The sequence below is a fragment of the Anopheles funestus genome, chromosome 2RL (assembly GCF_943734845.2).
Source record: "Anopheles funestus chromosome 2RL, idAnoFuneDA-416_04, whole genome shotgun sequence".
NCBI classification, from domain to species: domain Eukaryota; kingdom Metazoa; phylum Arthropoda; class Insecta; order Diptera; family Culicidae; genus Anopheles; species Anopheles funestus.
The window spans coordinates 90,647,368-90,667,567 of record NC_064598.1 but is presented as its reverse complement, the minus strand read 5'-3'; the positions used below and the strand labels follow the sequence as shown (position 1 = coordinate 90,667,567).

General features: G+C 42.7%; 1 protein-coding gene across 1 annotated transcript in view; it reads right to left on the bottom strand.

Annotated features, from left to right (window-relative positions):
* The window catches only part of LOC125765658 (receptor-type tyrosine-protein phosphatase mu), a 92,933-nt gene that overhangs the window by 6,982 nt on the left and 65,751 nt on the right, over positions 1-20,200 (bottom strand). The window contains 4 exon segments of the mRNA XM_049431023.1: positions 2,127-2,261; positions 2,397-2,677; positions 2,798-2,821; positions 3,439-3,563. Of these exon segments, the coding sequence (XP_049286980.1) occupies positions 2,127-2,261; positions 2,397-2,677; positions 2,798-2,821; positions 3,439-3,563 (565 nt within the window).

The following is a 20,200-nucleotide window of genomic DNA, read 5'->3' as shown; positions in this document are numbered from 1 at the left end:
TGTAAGGGTGGTCGGCGGAGCTCTTACGCGAGTTAAACGCTAACGGAGCAGAAAGTGCTGGATCGATGGAAAAACGATTTCGACTCCGATGTACAAATAGAAGATGAATACATTAATTTACACAACAATCGCATTAGTGTCGGAACCGTCGCACGAACGCGAAAGAAGACAGCTGGAATTAATGGTCGGGAAAGTGATTTGAGTGAAAAGTTCATTAAAGTTACGCTGATGTGTCGATTTAAGTGAAGTGAAGCATTTTCGCTGTAAAGCTAGGGTAAATTAAGAATGGTTCATTATTTTCTTAGCTCCATTCTTGATTTAATATTTGATTATTTACTTCCTTCATTGCCTTACCTCCATCATGCATAACGTTTGCTTCTTATTATCGATCAATCGATGCATGATCTTTTAATGATTTTTCAGCATGAAATAGAACAAACTCGTTATGTGTTTGATTTTTCTTTTTTTCTTACTACAATCCAAAAAAAAAGGGTTTTTTAAATGGTGCATTGGTACGCATTTTCGCTAAATCAGCTCAATCATCAATATGCTACCTGATGGCTGATGTGAGCAGTTTTGAGCTTACATTTCGGTCGCTGTTTTTATGTGCGGCAGGACGAGTTTTACCTTTAACGAGATCGCGCCCTTTCTACCGCAGGTGTGAATATCCACCGAATTCACATTTTTACACCATAAATGATCAGCAAACCAGTGAAAAAACAAAGCTTTTGTGCGGAAAGAGAAACGTACCGTTTGATCCGCCCGGATGACACGGTAATGGAAAAGGAATGTCTGGGGACAACAAAAAGTAATAGCCACCGATGGTAAAAGCGTGCGGAAATGGTATGTGAAGCACCATAAGGAAGTGGTTGGTTTGTGGTTGTTTTCTTTTTTTATTTCGTTGGAATTTATGCTTCACCATCAGGGCGATGATGTCTTTGAAATCGATCGCAAGAGAAGGATAGAGGAAGGGAAGGAGGAGTAAGAGGGAAAAAAGTTCCCAACCTGTGAACGATTTGCGCACATAAAATACACATTTGGAAAATCGGTTTATAAGGGGTGGTAGGAAAAATATTTTCAGTGGTTGAATGAATTTGCTTCACTTTTTTTATCTTTCGTTTTCCTTTGGTGTGATTCCATCAACTTTGTAAAAGCACGTTCCCCCGCTAAAAAAAACGAAAAGAAAACGAAACACAAAAAAGAAAAACGAAACACACCCAAATTGTTCGGTAGGAAAATTCGCGGTAAAAAGCATTGGGCCGATGGATGTTAGAACCGGTGGTGCACGAAACATGGCAAAGCACCATCATTCCAATACTCCGAACAATGAAGTGCGCAACAATAAAAAAAAGAGGGAATATCACCGCAACTGTACCAAAAGCGTTCTACTAAATCCCACGAAATGATTGACGATGGATTGCAATTTAAAAAGTTGGCGCAGCGGGCACCATTTGTTTGAGGGAGGATCGTTTTGCCAGGTTTGGTGGAGTAAATTTATCGAATTAGGTTTTTTTTCTTGAAGCAATTGTACAAACGGTGAGACAATAAAAATGTTTGAAGAGGGTGTGTTATGTGCCTGGGCAGGTTGGTCAAGTTGGAATGGTGAACGGATGGGAGTTTAAGATTTGCATTTCTTTTTCGTTGGAGGAAAATCACGGCCACAGAATTGAGTGTCCTCGTTCTGCGAAGACGATACGGTGTCATGGATTGTGGACGAACATTTGCGAGTAGCTCGATGGTATACGATGGCGCTTATATATGGAGAAAAAGTTTACATCCTTTTTGTGTATGTTACGGTCAGGTGCAGAATCGTATCTTCCTGTAAGCGAACTGAGCAGATATGTTTGAACTAGATTCTAGCTTCATAAAAATATTATTATTTGCTTTTATATTGACTACCCTACAAGACCGTTTTGTCATATTCATAGAAAAGAGAGTTGGAAACTATCAGAGAGGATTCTGAACCAGAAAATCGAGCATTGATAAGGTCTTTGCCATGCAGCAGTATTTGGAAAAGATGGCGAAGCCACAGCTTCAACAACAGAAAACGTGTCTAAGAAGTACACCTAGATATTCCATTTTATCCTACCGTTTGAGACCTTTAGAGGGCCACAACTCGAACTTACCTTAGTAAAGTCGAACGTCTTCGTTAGCATCACAATAGCGCTACAGTTCTCTTGCCAAACCATCCTCCAAAAATCTAGCACCGTATCCTCCGTTGGTCCCTGCGTTACGATATACGCGTTTGGCTTAAGTAAACTCTGGTGAAAGAGAAAAAGCGTTGGAAAAACAAAAGGAGAAAATCCCAACATTAAGAAAAGGTTACAAGATACAAAAAAGGAAGAAAACAGGCGAAACCAGTTAACCACAAAAGATGGCCGGTTGCGTGCGCTTACATCCACGTACGACGCATTGATGTAGTCCGAGTCCGGTGTGTTGTCGTACTTGTCTAAAACAACCCTATTGTAATCGTATGGAATGCATTTGGGGTTCTGGTTCTTGAGTGCATTGGCTTTGCGCAGGGCGTGCTTGCACGAGTTGGTTTCAACCTTCACAGCCGTCTGGAATTCGAGCTTGTACAGTATCGGAAACTTGCGCCGCTGTTCGCACAGCTTCGCAAAATGTCGCAGTTCGGTCGGTTTGTCGGGCATCGTCTGCGATAGTGGGTTTTTTTCATCTGCAAAAAAATAGCGACAACAAACCAAAGAAGAAACAGTGGAGTGTTTGGATGATGTATTGTTAATGATTTCCTTCCTCAATCACACTTTGAGGTTCGGTAGACGGACAAAACACTTACCTCGTGCGGATAGTTTTACTTTATCTACAAATAATGAAAGAAACAAAACATAAACCAGAGTTATAAGAGGAGTGAAGTGAAATTAGATTACTAACGCAACCTCGCCCATTCAATGGCACAGCTGCGTAACTTTTCCCATTCCCAACACATTTCCCTCTTGGGTTCCTTCCACTTGTCTTCCACTGCATTTGTGTGCTTGAAGAATGGCATCGTTAATGTACGACGTTAAAGGTGGCGATTATGTGCCTTTTTTTCTTTCGTTGGTTCTCGATGTGCTGGATCTTGCAGGAACTTGCATAAAGAATCATGCAACTGCGTCGAGTTGCGCTCGTAAAGTGAGGCGACCATTATTAATTGGATTGAGATTACTTTTGAAGTGCAGCAACTGGGAAGCTTTTTTTATTAACCCCTTTCTTCATTTGCTGCTCCGACTAAATGAGATAGTTAGTCTATTTCATTTTCATCGCGAATCTTAGTGGATGGGTGGAAACGGTCGTTTATTGCATTCATCGTTATGGAATTTTTTGTATAAAGATGCGACATTTTTTTGTTTGGTAATGAAGCATCAACTTGGATTGGAAAACGTTAGGAGAATGTGTCGTATATGGGGAAAAGATTTCATAAATCCCAGTATCACTTACCTAGTGACAGCAAACCGCTATTTAACATGCTTAACTTTATCGTGTTGGGTATCGAAACTAAACTCGTCGAACTGAGTGTCTTTTTCTTCTTGGGTTTCTCTAGGTCGGCATAGCGTGTGGTAGACCTGGAAGAGAGGAAAAACAGGATATTGTTATTAACTATTTACTGGTTTTACTACAGTGAAACTGATTATAATAAATCACTTCTAATGCTGAAAGATAATTTATTGATATCAGCACAATTATTTCCACCACACACGATTGCGCACGATCGAAACAAATTTATTGAAAGCATGGTACCGTCTTAAATTATTCCTCTACAACACGATGATTATTTTGTCAATCGCTTCGTCTCACTGTCCTTTTGCCACGATGATGGATGGAAGTAGAGTCCTCCCCCCTGGGGGGACCAGTTGTAACAAATTGAAGTCACGAAACGAGAGATTGCAAACTTTCACCACAGTCACCCCGGATCGAATTGTGCAAACAATTTATACCCGAAGTCATTACGAGCATGACATTGAATAAATATTCGTCACCGTGAGTGGGTGTGTCCAGACGGTTTTTGCAGCTGATGGGCAAAGATGCCCGAACGGCCTCATGTGATGTGTTGCAGCAGACGCGAAGGATGGTTCGATGATGATGAGATTTGGATCTGCTACGCTTGATTGATTACTGCCAAACAATCGGCAACCTTTGCCGGTATGAGTGGGCAAATCGTGCAACAAGAGAAGAAGCAAACAAGATCGACACAAGCAACAGGATAGCCGTAATATCGAGCAAGCAATAAAGCACGTTTCAAAACTATCGCTCTGTGATGATTGCAACGAAATGGAACGATGGTACTGGTACGGGGATAGAAATTAGCATTTTACTGTGAAACCCCACACACACACACCCTCACAGACACAACATACATTCGTAGACACCATTCACACCGGGAAGATCGATCGTTTATAACCGTGAAACGGAAAGTCGTTTACGTTTACTTTGCTCTGGTTGATTGGTCACGAATTTCTCACCCACCACACACTTCGAATGAACTGTAAAATAAACGCCACGTAGCAAGAAGGTTGCATAAAATTACGCTCCTTGTTCGCAAACTTATGCAAATGTATGCCAACAAAAAAAAGCTGGTCGGCCGATCACGAGTCTTTCGCTATTAGTGCCTTTCAGCAGCTTCAAGTAACTTCAGTAACTATTCATTCCGCGAGAGAGAGAGAACGAAAAACTTTTCCACAAACGTTCGTTTAACAAGTTTTAGTTAAATTTTTAAAGTTTTAACATATTCCATTAGCGTCTTTTGAACTTGATTTGGAGAAGAAAATGTAGAATGTTCGATTTTGTTTTTTTCTCTAAAAGCTTCAAACCCAGAACCCTGATAGGTTCACCCACAACCCATTCCGGTTTTGTTTCATAAATAAATATTTCAACCTTCCCTGTTAAGGTGGGCCATATTGGTCGTTGATCTGACCGATCGGCCACGAACACGGGCGACAATTAATTAGCGGTACCATTTCGTACGCGAAATTCTACACGGCACCAGGCGTCTCCATCACAGTTCCGAGCGGATGTTATTTGGATATAAAAGTATCCGGTTCCCAGTGACGGAAGCTACTATCCGATACGAAAAGTGGAGAAAATCGTAGTGGGGAGAGGGGGTGGTGGAGAGCAATACTTTTTGTGACTTTTCACCGTCTTGCGAAGTTGTTGTACATCGTGCACAGGTAAGAGCGTTTAGACTTAGAGGACAGGAATGGGGTTGAAAATTAGCAAAGTGGTCGTGTCGCTGTGGTTGATTGTTTTGCTAACAAAATATGATAATAAAGTTAAGCGCCATTGTTTTGTGGGGCCAGTTTTTCAATTGGAAACTTAAACTTTGGCCTCCCCTTCCTCCGGTTTGGTTCGTCATTAAATTTAACTCTTTCTATCTTAATATTTATTCCATTGCTACTACCTACGCCTGTACATTCCCACAGTATGTTCGAGAGGACTAAATAAGTACGATCAGAAAATGTAAAATTTATTCCAAGTTTCTTTCCACGAACTGGCGGCGCACCGGAAGGATTTCCCGGATAAGAGCGTGCGGGTATTTTAACTCCTGCTCGTAGTATTTCAATGATGAAGCAACGTCTTTTGCTTGATTTTCTCAGCAAACTGATAATGCGAAATGAGTGCTCGATTCACCATCTGTAAGCAGCTTATTTCGAGTGCGTCCAAATGCTTTTCGCGATGGCACTTCAGCCGGACCAACGGGAAGACTGTAAAACAAATACATTTCTTAACAGAAGCGTACTTTACCCTTCTTATGCAGAGCCAGATAATGTGAGAGAGGGAAAGAAAGAAAGAAAGTGGGTAAACTTAGCAGTACAACCCTTATAGTCAGAGTTTTCATGTTTTTCTTTTGTTTTTGCTTTAGATTTGCATTGTTTTGCTTCGCAAACTCTCCTGCGCTATTTACGAGCGGCAAAGCTTAAGACTTGCTTCATTATTATTAATAGCCTTTCAGCTGCAAACTTAGCAAAAAGCTCAAACACTCATCAAGCGGAAAAGGATCGGAAGTGGATATAATGTAACAGGAGAAAATTCTATTGGTAGAGGTGAAAAAAACGAAAACACCATAAACATCCAACAAACATGTTGGCAAACACTCAATATCATCGGAGCGTACGGTCCACCATCGGTAGCAACGCGCTTCAACCATTGAAGACAGAGATGATAAATTATCGATTATGGTGAAGCGAACGGAGCAGCTGCTCGCTGCACTAATGTCCCATCGTGAAGCGCAGGTGACAAAGTGCTAAAAATGGTCTTACTAATTGCCGTGTAACATAATCATTCATTCAGAGTAAGATCGTAACGTGAGGATCGATGTTTCTTCGCTCGGTACAAGGCACAGTTACATACAATATTCAAACACGATAGACAAGATGGTGATTATTTTTTTTGGAATAAAACTTTCCAGATCAGATACAGCAGGGGGAGTTATGAGAAAATTTCACGATGTGCTGGCTGAACTTTTCCACCCAGACGAGAAAGGTTATTCGATCATTCCTATGCCAAGTAAAGTTCTATTTAGTTCTTGTGTCAAATCCTACGATTAGATTATTTCCTGCAATTTCCTTTCAGTTCATCTTTGAAATATTTCATGAATGATTTTCCTTTTCTTATATTCCTGTAACTAATCATTAATTTTCACCAGAAATTTTCACAATTTCACCACAATCTCTCACAATCTCACATCCAATTCGGAATAATCAATTCTCAACAATCATTAATGACTGCTTTTGCTAAGCCAAAGTGCATTAATTTGAGTAAGTCTTTAAACCACACACACATACATACTCTTACTGTAATCGTTGTGCTTACACTACAATAATCTGGCCGTGTGGTCCGTCTTCTTGCATGCAGTCAACAGCAGCACCTCCCACCGGTACCACTCACGATCACGAGAAGTGTTTTGTGGTTATCAGAGCTCAAAGCAAAACATTCAACATCCGTACAGTCGTACACAGTCGTGCCTTTAGCTTCTGGCTGGTGGTTTCAATAACCATTCCCATTTACCCGAAGCTACATTCGCCATATTATCCTGCCCCCGCTCGACAAGGGGTTAATGCTTTGAAGCATCACCCATACGGAGTGATGAACATCGAACGACTTTGCGCGGGTGCAAATCGTCTTCAGGCACGCTTTCGCCACCCCTACGCCAGATCGTACGGGATTGGAGGCGAATTAATTGCCAAAGAAGCTCATCCTCATCCGTGACGTTCTTCCATTTCATAATAAACACCGAGGAGGGTGTAATAGGATTCGATTTGATTGCTATCGTGCTTAAGCGCATTTAGTGACTGCCCGTGAATTGTTGGACGGGGAGGACCTTTATTTTGGATCAATGAAAGTTTTATGTTCGAATGTTTTGAAAAATGGAAGAAGATCTTTGTGTTAGTACGGACAAAACATCCATTGAACGTGTTCGAAGTTGGTCCATTCGATTTATTGATGCAATAAAAATTGTCGATAATTGGTTTCAGATTAATTTTATACATTTATGGACATTGCTAGTGCACCATAATCTTCCAACGGACAAGGTGGAATGTTCTGAAACATGCAATAAGAAATAGATTTAATCCCTTCTAATTGATGCAATGACAGATCAATAATCTCTGATTATTGTGCAGCACATTAATATTAATTTTGCCTTCATTTTACCTTCTTCGGGTTTTATTTTGCAAATGATTTCCACAGAACAACAACATTTGCTCTTTTTCTGTTTCTTCACCCATGCCACACAAACACCCTTGGCCGCTGGCTTGATTGATGATATTGTAGTGGCTGCAGTTAATGGCTCAACTTCCTTGGCGTACCTTTCGTACCACTCGAATCGTAGTCCCACGTAGTCACGTAAATCCATACAGCCACCGAATGCACCATCTACCCCTTGTTGTGTAAAACCTTGAGCAGTGGATTGTATGCTGCTTTATATGCTGCATTTAACCGCATTAAAACTAATGATGTCGTTGCACTGGAGTGTTTTACAGGCACTTGAATGCTCAGCATCCTTCCACTTATCGGATTGGGAAAACGAGAGTGCGAGAGAGAGAGAGAGGGAGGCAGAAATGCGGGCGACAGATGATCACATTGTCACCTTGGGGTGTTGCTTTGGTGTTTTCATGAAAAAGCAAACCGATACCATGGCATTGCCTTGTTTACGGTCCATATCTCTTTTTTTGCCGGTGCCTGGAGCGGAATGCAAAAGCTTTAAAATGCTTTACAGCAGCAGCATCTTTACAGCAGGATTTCTATCCTGCTCCTCTTTACCTCTGTAATGGTGTCTTTTGTACGGCGAAAGAAAACCAACATCTGGAGCTGCTAGGGATTTCTTCGTGTTTAGTTTACTCTTGCGTTCGATTGCAAAACATACGCAAGCGGGGGACATTTTGCCGTTTCGGGCATTTTGCGAACGGACGGTAACCGGTACCGTCGAAGGCTTTGAAATGAAAATCCTGCTGAGCTGAGCAGACTGCCCCTAGAGCAGCAGTTGGACGACATTTTCGTAAGCAGTGCTTTAAAATTACTTCACCACTTTGTTTGCTTATGGTGCATGATTACTGCAAGCTTCGGCAAGCAGCTTACGAATATAAGAAGATGTAAGGAGCATAAAGTCCTCCAATGAATGAGTTTTGGATGAAAGTGTTACTATCCTTTTGGTATTTTTGAAGTTATGTTTTTGTTTAATGTAGCTCAATAAAAATTAAATCAATGATGCAATCAATGAATTCATTAGTAGTAAAACTTCAAATATTTGAATAGCAAAAAGACAGTAAATTTCAACAAATCCGAGGTGCAGAGTAAAAGTGACGAACAAATTAACTATTATTCTATACCATGAAGCAGTTTTTTGTATTATTTTTTTATATTTTCATATATTTTTAAAAGCCACAAGTTCTAAAGGTACTACAGAAGAGCGTTATTTTTCTCTTTCAAGCACAACTTTATAAGCGTACCTAATGTGCTGTTTGCAATAAACAATAGGTTGCATTATACTCAAGCACGTTTCAATGGAGGCGCCTGGTGGCTCACGATTAAAATGATACATTTGACTTTCCCGGTTACAATAAGACCATGGTACTTCATTCATTGCATACATACACACATATACAATATACTATATTACTTCAACATTTGTTTTTTTTGTATTTGCAATCAGCTGCACCGACACCCTCAGCTGAAAATAAAAAAGGATGTAATGACCCGTTAATACTCCACTCATACCGACACGTTTCCCGCCATTTCACCTTTGATTATTTATTTTTTCCCACTTCTACTATCCAAAAAAAAGCTTACCTATTTGCTTCCATTTGCGTTTGACGCTTTGCCCGGATAATTTTGCACCCTATCCATGTCCGTGTATTTGTGTTAATTTATTTCTCTCCCGGTTGCTGAAATGCGTTACAGGAAACGTTTGCTGATTTGTTGCATGTGCCCTAGAATTGGTGGCACCTTTCCACCTCTGTACAGATGGGCTCTGTATGCTGTCAATTTTACGCTCACCCTGTATATTCATTCGTTCCCAACTGTCCTTCCACGTTTATTAGTCCATAGCTACCACCCATTTCCGGTTCCGGATGCAATGGAGGTCTGAAACTGCAGGAAAACGAGATGCCTTTGGCTTTTTGTGTATCACCATACATCACGTAGAAATGGGGGAAATGTCCACCCATGCTGGGTGAGAAAAGATGGATGAGGCTGCACGTTTTAATTTTTAATTTCATGCCAGCACTCCATGTTGTTGTTTTGTTTGTTTGGCTGATACAACCATTTTTTTTTATTCTTCTTTGTTCATACTACTCATGGCTGCTGGCAACTGTGGACCTTGTGCTCACAGGATTTAAGCCGAAAGGGGTCATAAATGAGAATAAACAAGGACAGTAGTATGGTACGCAGCGTAATGCGATGCTATATTACACAAACACAGGCACGTTCTAGTGGCGCTGCAAGGGAAGAGAAACTTCTTGGTAATAGTTCATTGGACAGACACAGCAGGACGATACACAGCGATGCAGTAAAAGGCATCACGGTGAAGTACACGCGGTGTATAGTAATGATTATGATGCTCATGAAATATGAACGATGATAATACTTAATTACTGGACTGGAATCGGAAATGATTTCCAACCGGTGTGCATCGCTCCCCGTAAGGAAGGGGACTGGAAAAGGGAGAAACTGAATTCAAAGTAGAGTTTGCTAGCTGCTGAACTTAATTTACTGCCAGCATCCGAAAGGCAACATATACCGAAGGCGTATAGGTTAACACTAACAAAAAAAAATAGAAAATGGAGAAACTACAAGCTGCATACGATTTACACGTACGTATGCGACCGGTTTCCTGTTTATTATGCAGCACCGGAACACGGCTAGAGCACAGTATTGAGGGAAATTTAATTTTCCCAATTTCCGGCCCTTGCACCGTACTGCAGCTCTTGGGCTTCTACCGAACTAAGGTGGTACAGTTTGATAATTTTTCATTGGAAAAAAAATCACACACACAAAAAAGCAAAACGGCTGTTAGAATGAAAAATCTATTCCGGGAATGAAACGGTATGCTTCATTGCAAACTGAAGCTCTTTCCTACACAACCAGTTACCTTTTGCGGTTGAATTGGCTGTGGAGGTTACACGGCATCAATGCATTAGGTTGATGGATTTTAAACAAGACATTTTTTAACAGCTCTTATGACGAGTAAGAGTTCACCTGCTGTGGCGTGTGTTTTTTACTTTTTCCACTTTAAAATTTTCACTCCCCCGTATTGCGCGCGCGGAACGCCAAATCCATAATTCAATAACTCAAAAAGCTTTTTCCCTCCCATCTGGATGTTGTGCTTTCAATTACCTTTTTCCGATGGTTCGATGGTGCACGGTTCGTGCTGGAGGGAATCAGTTTTGAAATGAAAACATTTTATCATCATTACAAGCGAACCAAAACGCTGAATCAGAGAAGCGTTTGAGAGAGGAAGGGAGTGAGAGAGTGAGATGACAGTGATTGTGGTAGTGATGGAAACTCCGGAGTGGAATTATGAAGCCACGCTGATTCCGGAGTAGAAAACCCGTCCGGACTCCAAAACCCTCCGGAGTCGAAGCCGGAATTAAGTTCGAGATCGACAGTCGATTCTGCTGTTTACTCCAATTTTCATTCCAACTTAGTAAAGTATAGTAGAGTTTTCAATAGTTTTTATCTAGTTTTCAAAAAGGTTTTTTTTGGTTTTTCTAAAGTTTTCAATTGGTATTTTCATAGTTTTCAATTGGTATTTGCAATTGGTGTTGACCAGGGAAGCTCCTTTATCGTCGATGTCTTTTTTTAAACAAATGTCATAGAGGCTTTCCCACCAGGTCCATGGTTAAGGAGGTCCTGAGCTTCTGATAATATTTCGGAATTGATTTCGAATTTTAATAACTTCGACTACGAAAATTTGTATATTTTACCCATCACTATTGAGTGAACTCTGCTTCTGTAAAATTTTAATTTTACAAGCACACTCACACTCGTATGGTGCATGTGTGTGTTAGCGCCGTAAAACTTGGCCCCCCTTTTTACGAAACTTGGTTGGTAGAATGGTTTCCGAAAAAGTGGGCAATGGGGTTCGATATCAGTACCCGGAACACACGAAACACACACGGTTCGGTATACATTACCCGGTAACGAGCGACGACCCTATTAGTCATGAGATATGATTGGCAATTTTCCAACTGCCTGTACGGGAAGCTGTTCCCGCACCATCAGCATTATACGCCCGTACGATGGCGCAAACGTAATGGCGTGTGCCCCAAAAGCACCCATCACACATTTTTGGGGAGGAATGTTGGGTTCAGAAACTCGGGAAAAAGATGAAGGACAAAAAGTTTGACGAAGAACTAGCGTTGTGTTGAAATGAGGAAAAATAAAAAGCGAAAAAAAAACCCCTCAGAACAGCCACCTAAAGTCAGGGCACAAGATAGCTCATAGCTATCTCATTGGACAGTGTTCGTGGTCATCGTTTTTTTTGCTTCTTCTGAGGGTTGAAAAACGGAGATGCGGTGGAAGTTTTCCATTCCAACAGTTTTGCTTCAAAACTTCAAACGACATTTCAGGATGGTATGGAAAAAGGCAGCAAAATGAAAGGACACTCAACGCCATAGCAGTAGACACTGGCTTTGATAATTTCGCTCGCAGATACTTTCCCCCGAACCGGGGACGGTCGAAGCATTGTGAAATTCATCTCCAACCGTTCGGGGCATGCATTAATTTAAAACAAAACACCGTAACGAAACTATTGCAGATGAAAAGCGTTTTGCAAAACTGATCCTTTTGCAGTGGTGCTCCCACATGCCTTTCGGTTCCATGCTATAAGTTTCGCTAGCGAAATTCATCCATTTAGAATGTTGATTTTTGCAACCAGAAATAGTTTCACCGCACAAAAGCGCGATACGATAGCTATTTAAGCGTCTGCTTGAAGCTTGTTTGTATGCGACTCATTGTTTGTGTCGGAAGGGGTGAACAGCTTCGCGAAATTTCGGATCGATTTTTTGTTGCGATATTTACCAAACAGGTTGTAGTTTTTCGAGGTTCCAAAATGTAAGAGGATTTATTCCATTTTTCTAGCCCTATTTATAAGTTTTTTCATGAGTGTTCCTATCGTGAGAGACCATCTCACTACTCACTATTTTCTCACTACTCACTTGACGAAACTAGCTTTCGTCAAATGGCCCTCTTGACGTCTACGCGTCAACATACTCCCCCCCATGACAGAACGTCATAAAGAAAACAAAACAAGTTACACGTGCTACTAAGCAGACGGCTTCGCAACAGGTAACAGACAAATTTTAGTTACTGGACGCGTAATTATACCTTTCGCCGTTTTCAGCTTCACTACACGCGTAAGCTGATCCTCTCCGGGATGTATTTCGACAATGCGTGCGAGGGGCCATCGGGTGATGGGAAGCGAATCGTCCACTAGGATGACCAGTCTGCCAGGTACTATCTCACTACGATTCACCACCTTGTTATCCTTCTGCATCTCCTGCAGATATTCTGTTGCCCAATGCTTCCAGAAGCGTTGAACAAGCAATTGCCAGCTCTGCAATTCGTCTAACGTGTAGGCCTTCAAGCGGGTGTAGTCGGGAACAGGCACCGCATGCATCGACGTGCCAATAAGGAAGTGCGCAGGAGTAAGCGCCGCCAGATCATTCGGGTCATCCGTCAGCGGCAACAAAGGACGCGAGTTCATTGCCGCTTCTATCTGCTGCAGAATGGTGCAGTACCCTTCATACGACAGCCTCGAACTGCCTAGGTGCCGATAGAGATGTCGTTTGGCCGTCTTTACCGCGGCTTCCCACAATCCACCGAAATGTGGGGCCTTAGGTGGGGTAAAGTGCCAAGTGATACCCAAGTCGGAACATTTGGATGCGATGACGTTTTGTAGCTGTTCGTTCTGAAACAATTCAAACAGTTCATTAAGTTCGTGTGCTGCACCCTCAAAGTTTTTCCCATTATCCGAGTGTATATCAGATGGTAATCCGCGCCGGGATGTAAACCGATGCAAAGCGGCCAAGAATCCTGCAGTGGTGAGATCGCCAACCAGCTCCAGGTGAACCGCCTTGGTTGAAAAGCACACGAACACACACAAGTAACATTTAGTGGCAGCAGCTCTCTTGTGTGTTGGTTTGAGGTAAAACGGCCCGGCGTAGTCCACTCCGGTTACGGAGAACGGCCGGCTTGGGGTGATGCGTTGGTACGGGAGTTGTCCCGTTTGTTGTTGCGTAAGCGACGGATCTTGTCGTATGCAACGAAAACAATTCCTTACTATTCCTTTCACTAGACGTCGTCCGTCGAGTGGCCAATACTCCTCTCGTATCTGGGAAAGCAATAGTCTTCCCCCGCCATGCATAAGCTTTTCGTGGTAGTGGACTGCGATGAGATGAGCTAGCTTATGGTTCTTGGGGAGCACGATGGGATGCTTAGACTGGTAAGGAAGCTGTGCAAGCTTCAAACGCCCTCCCACTCGTACTATTCCTTCTTCGTCGAGAAATGGATTCAACCGTCTTAGAGGTGAGTGTTTTCCCACGGTTTCTCCTATTTTCAGTAGTCGGATTTCCGATGAAAACTCGTCTTGCTGCGCCAGTTTGCATAGTACGATTTTCGCTGCTTCGATGAACTTGGGTGTAATCGACAATGCAGCGGAGGTAAACGGTGCTGACGGTTGCGTACGTATCTTGTGTTTTGTGTTGTGTATAAAACGTGTGCAGTATGCGATTATGCGTAACAATTTGGTATATGACGACGACAAATTGAACCAAGGGTGAATGGTATGTATATTGGCGACTGCAGCACTCACCTGACGAGTTTCCATATCCGTTTCAGTAGCCAGTGATGGATTCGAAATAGGCCAGTTAGAGGCAGGTAAAGCCAACCAATCGGGACCACAACGCCACATCGAACTTTTCAGCATCTCAGCTGCGGACATCCCTCGGGACACCAGGTCTGCAGGATTCGATGTACCGGGAATGTGCTTCCATTGTCGGGGATGCGAATAATTCTGGATCTCAGCAACACGATTCGCCACGAATGTTTTCCAGGTGTTGGGTGGAGACGCAATCCAGTTTAGCGTCACAGTTGAATCCGACCAGAAAACCGATTCGGTCGCATCGATTTTCATCGCCCGTCGAACACGATGATGCAGATGTACTGCTAGCACGGCTGCGCAAAGCTCCAATCTCGGTAACGTAACACGTTTCAGTGGAGCCACCCGAGATTTCGACGCGAGCAGAGTCACTCGTACCTGTGCCTGCTGGTCCTCACAACGAGCGTAAATACAGGCACCATATGCAACCTCTGACGCGTCTGCAAATATATGGAACTGTATTTCAGAGTTAGGTAAAAGCACATAACGTTCACTTTTGAAGTCAGCCAAATCCTTCCAGTCGTCAGTAACCGATTTCCATTTGTTGCAGATATGTGCAGGAACCGGATCATCCCACCCGATTTTCTGCAGCCACAACTCCTGCATCAGCAGTTTCGCGCGTATGATGACTGGAGCGATCAACCCAAGAGGATCAAACATTCGAGCAATGTTTGACAATATGGACCGCATGGTGATGCTGGTGGTTTCCATTGTTACCGTCGACTCGAAACACAAAACGTCGAGTTCGGGCTTCCAAGCGATGCCAAGTGCCTTTACCGTCTCGTTCGGCGCAAACTGCAGCGATGACTGTGTGCCGATGTGTTCCACTGGTAAACCGGTAAGCACGTCCAAACAGTTGGATGTCCACTTTCTGAGCTCAAACCCTCCCTTGGATAGCAACTCAGATAGCTGCTGACGAAGCTTGCGAGCTTCATCCACGCTGTTGGCTCCACCAATGAAGTCGTCAACGTAGAAATTGTGTTTCAGCGCAGGTGTAGCAAGTGGATAATCAGCACCTTCATCTTCCGCCAGTTGCAACAATGTACGAGTGGCCAAGAACGATGATGGAGACAAACCATATGTCACAGTATTCAACTCGTACAATTCAATCGGCGAATGCGGTGAGAAGCGGAAGAAGAGGCGAACCAATTTTCGATCATCGGGATGCAAAATGACTTGCCGATACATTTTTGCAATATCAGCTACAACAGCGATCTTGTAGGTACGAAAACGAAGAATGATGTCGATGAGTTCATCCTGAATTATGGGTCCAACCCGTAAAGCTTCATTCAGTGAATGTCCAGTCGACGTTTTAGCTGAGCCATCAAACACAACTCTAACCTTTGTAGTGGTACTTGATGCATTAAAAACTGGATGGTGTGGTAAATAATAAGCAGCTGTATCGTCACATTCAGTGCTTATACGAGACATGTGCCCCAGTTCCAAATACTCCTTCATGAACGTTTGATATGATTCTCGAAGTGCAGGATCGCGTTCCAATCTCCGCTCAAGAAGCTCGAAACGACGGATGGCCTGTAATCTAGAAAGGCCGAGCTTTTGATCGAAGTCAGGCTGCTTTGGTAGGCGTACAATATATCTGCCGGTGTCGTCACGTTTGGTAGTGGTCTTGTAAAGGGTTTCACAATACCGTTCATCCGGTGAGTATGCGTCATTCACCGTTAAATCTTCTAATTGCCAAAATCGTTGTAGCGACTCCTCCAAAGATGCCATACAGACGACCCTATACGAAGCGTTGGAAACGGTTTTAGGTGCAGAACTTCCAACGGACGTTGCGCCGCTCACTACCCAACCAAAGACACTATTTATCATGACGGGTAGATGAGGTGCTGGATGGAACTGAGATGCATTCTCGAAAACTGTATGGTAATGACGAGCGCCAAGAATGATGTCAACGGGGGCAGCTTTATCGAACAACGGATCTGCTAAAGCGAAACCAGGTGGTATGGTCCAATCGTTGCGGTCAATATCGCGCGTCGGAATATTCGCAATCAAATTGTCTACGATCAACAACTCGGTGTTCACCGTAAACGAACTGGATCTAGAGACAATCTGGGCGTGTACGGATTCACGTACTGTTTTTGTAGATTGCCCAGCTCCAACAATAGTAATGTTCACATTACTTTTCTTTAAACGTAGCCGATGAGCGAGTCGATCGCTTATTAGATTCGGCTGCGATGCGCTGTCCAACAGCGCTCGCGCAGGATGAGCTATTCCGAAATCATCAATAATGTTGATCAACGCAGTTTGGAGTAAGACCTGCTCGGGTGCTTGCTGCAAAGCTGCTGCAAAAGTGCGTTGTGCGTTGTTGGTGGCTGTGTGATCTCTAGTGGTGTCGGGTGTGTGGTGCGGAAGTGCAGTAGTACTAGTGGTGTTGTGTACGTAGTGCAATTTCGTGTGGTGTGCCGCATTACAGTAACGGCATTTGTGCGGCGATGGGCAATCACGAGCCCTGTGATTCTCTCGCAGACAATTCAAACATAAACGCGCGGACATGGTAAAACGGTGACGCTCCTTCGGGTCCATCCCTTCGAATTGCGGGCATTTAAAAAGATAGTGCGCGGATTTGCATAACGTACAATTTGGCGTTTCATTTGATGTCGAGGCAAAACTGGCTTGGCGTGAAAAGGACATTCTCGGTGAGTGACTCAGGTCATGAACCTGTGACGTATGACGGTTGTTTACTAACAACGTCTCCAATACACGCATACGACGGTGAAGGAACGAAATTAAACTATCGTAACTCGGATCGGCGTTATTTGATGCGTGCTCTTCCCAATCGCGTAAGGTGATTATTGGGAGTTTAGTGCATAACAGATGCTCAAGAATGCTACCCCAAGTGTCCGTGTCTTCTCCCAAGTGCTGTAGAATCTTTTTATGCCGCTCAAATTCATCCACAAGATGGTGCAGTGTTGAAACGCTTTCCTTCTGGGCAGCAGGAATGGCAAACATTGCTTGCAAATGGCGTTTTCGCAGCAAATACTCGTTTGAGTATCGCTCGGTTAGCGTGTTCCATGCTAACTCATAATTAGCTGCACTTATGGTGATAGATTCTATCACTTGAGCCGCTTCACCTTTAACCGCGGCGCGCAAATAATGGAACTTTTGTATTGCCGGCAAATCTATGTTTGCGTGTATCAGGCACTCAAAGGTATCGCGGAATGTCAACCATTGCATATAATCTCCCGTGAATTCGGGCAGTGCAATAGTGGGTAGTTTGATGCCCTTTAACGGATTCAATCCGGTGCTCGTTTGTGGGATCGGAACTTGTTCTGATGGTAACTTAATCTGTAACTGCGATTGTACGTAGATCAGCCTATTCTCGAAATTCTCCCTTAGAGCAGCATTTTGCGCTATTTCTTCTGCAGTGGCAGCAGAATCTTCCAAACCTTGCTGAACACTTTCTAGATCAAGGCATAGCTTCTCGAACCTTTTTACACGTATTTCCACCTCTGCTTGGTCCCGTTCAGGAACGAAATCCTCCAAAAACTTCTCGTACCGCGAAAGAGACACCAACAAAATTGTCCGTCGGGACGCCAAGACAACGGGTTGCACGGGCATTGCGTAAGTGACTATGAGTGCGTGGGATTGACAGTGTTTTGCGTGCGGCGGCAAAATCAGCTGTGCGTTTCACAAAATCACGACGAATGTGATACGAAAGCAGGAAACGATGTTACGGTAATGGTGTGATGATCGAAATTCGCGATTAAAAACCAGGAGCAAGTACCATCCTGGTCACGGCACCATGAACAGCTTCGCGAAATTTCGGATCGATTTTTTGTTGCGATATTTACCAAACAGGTTGTAGTTTTTCGAGGTTCCAAAATGTAAGAGGATTTATTCCATTTTTCTAGCCCTATTTATAAGTTTTTTCATGAGTGTTCCTATCGTGAGAGACCATCTCACTACTCACTATTTTCTCACTACTCACTTGACGAAACTAGCTTTCGTCAAATGGCCCTCTTGACGTCTACGCGTCAACAAGGGGTTTATGAAATTTTCATACCATTTTTTTTTTTGTTTTGTATTTTCCTGTTTACCGCTAGTTGAGTGGAATTGACTAGTTTTCCTGTTTTCTTTGCAGAATTGTAAGCACACCGGCAACCGAGATGCTTCAATAAACAAGTAGAACTTTGCAAAGCTGGGAAATAAACTTACAAACGATTCGTTAATTAAACCCTCACCGAGAGTTAAGGCGCTAGAGAATGGTGCACTTGTACTTGGAGGTTTGATCGAGCCCACCACCCACTGCTAACACCACAGTGGGTGTTAGCCATACGAATGTTGGAATAAAATACAAAATGTAATGAAATTTGTAAAGTTTCGTTTTGAAAATTAAATTACTTATACTAAACGTTAAAATGTCAAGAAGAGCTGTTTTGATGTTCAATAAAAATTTCACGCCATTTTTAACAAATATACAACAAATTTCGATAAATCCAAAAATAAAACAACATAATTATACATCATTCTACTGTCCACTGTGTTATTCTTTAGCATCGTCAATGTTTCACTTCGCGTTGAATGATTTTATTTTTTTCATTTCCTTTTCCGCTTCTTTACATTGTTTACACTACTGAATGTTGTTGTTTTTTTCTGTTGGTTTCGAAGCGCACAATTATTTTATTTGCTTTCCGTTTCAGGTCCTTTCCGGCCAGCCGAGCGGTTCGGTGTGTATTATTTTTACCTTGTGAGCTAACATTTCTTTTCCGATCCGACTGGGATAGGTTTTCTCATTCGCATAATTGGTAGCACAATCGTTAGGGTTTCCTGCTGTCGGGCAGGGGAAAACCATTCGATTTCTCAATGTTATTTTTTTGCATTAGTGTTTTCATGCTTTGCTTGATAAACAAGTCAAGAGGTGCGAGGAATGGATGCAAATCCGGGATTGAGATGTATTTGTTACCATCTGTTCTGTGAAGAGTGAAAATGTCTGGGAACAAAAGTCCTTAGCCGATATCATGCTGGGATGATTATCGAACGTTCTTCGTAGCAATTGACGGAAATGAGAGTAGAAAAACCAACCGATCGTTAGCTAACTGTAAGCAAAACGTTCCGTAATGTAAGCGTTCTGTATTTTCATGTTTTATTCTGCAAAGCGTTCAGCAAAAAGATCGAGTGACAATTAAAAATGGTCAAAAGAAAAGAACAATTGCTGGGAAAAACGAAGGAAAACTGATCTGATTGAGTGACCGTCACTTTTGCCGCATTCTAGTCACTTTTGCCGCTTGTCATGCTGCTGTTGGAATTAATTACTTTCGCTCATTATATAGTGCAACGTTTGTTTGTATTTGTGTGGAAGATTCTATACCGTTTTTTTGCTGGGTGGAAAAATTAGCCATTAAATGCATCGTGCATGAAGAACACATCAAAAACCGCTGCACCACCTGCAACTAAATTTCTGCCGTTTGCATTGTTGGCCATTGTTTCTTTTGGCAGCCTGTCTGTGCCTGTCTGTCGCATGCACACGTACCAGCGGCTTTTAAAATGCCCTCGGCCGTATTTAAGATTTGGGACAAAAGGCGCTAAGGTGAAATTCAAGGGAAATTGCGAATGGACGTGGTGTAATTAAGCTGAGAATAATCTGCAACCACTGCAATCTATCCATCCGTCCGTCCGTCCGTTCGTGTCCCATACCGATGCATGGGAAGTAATCTTCGCGTTGGAAAATTCATTCCCAACGGCTGACTCATTTTCCTTTTCGCTCATCTTATTAATTTCTTCCTCCACTTTTTTCACTCTTCAAATCCCAGCTTGCGAAAAGCGGATTTTACTACAACAACAACAAAAAATCAAGCCCAAATTTCCTCT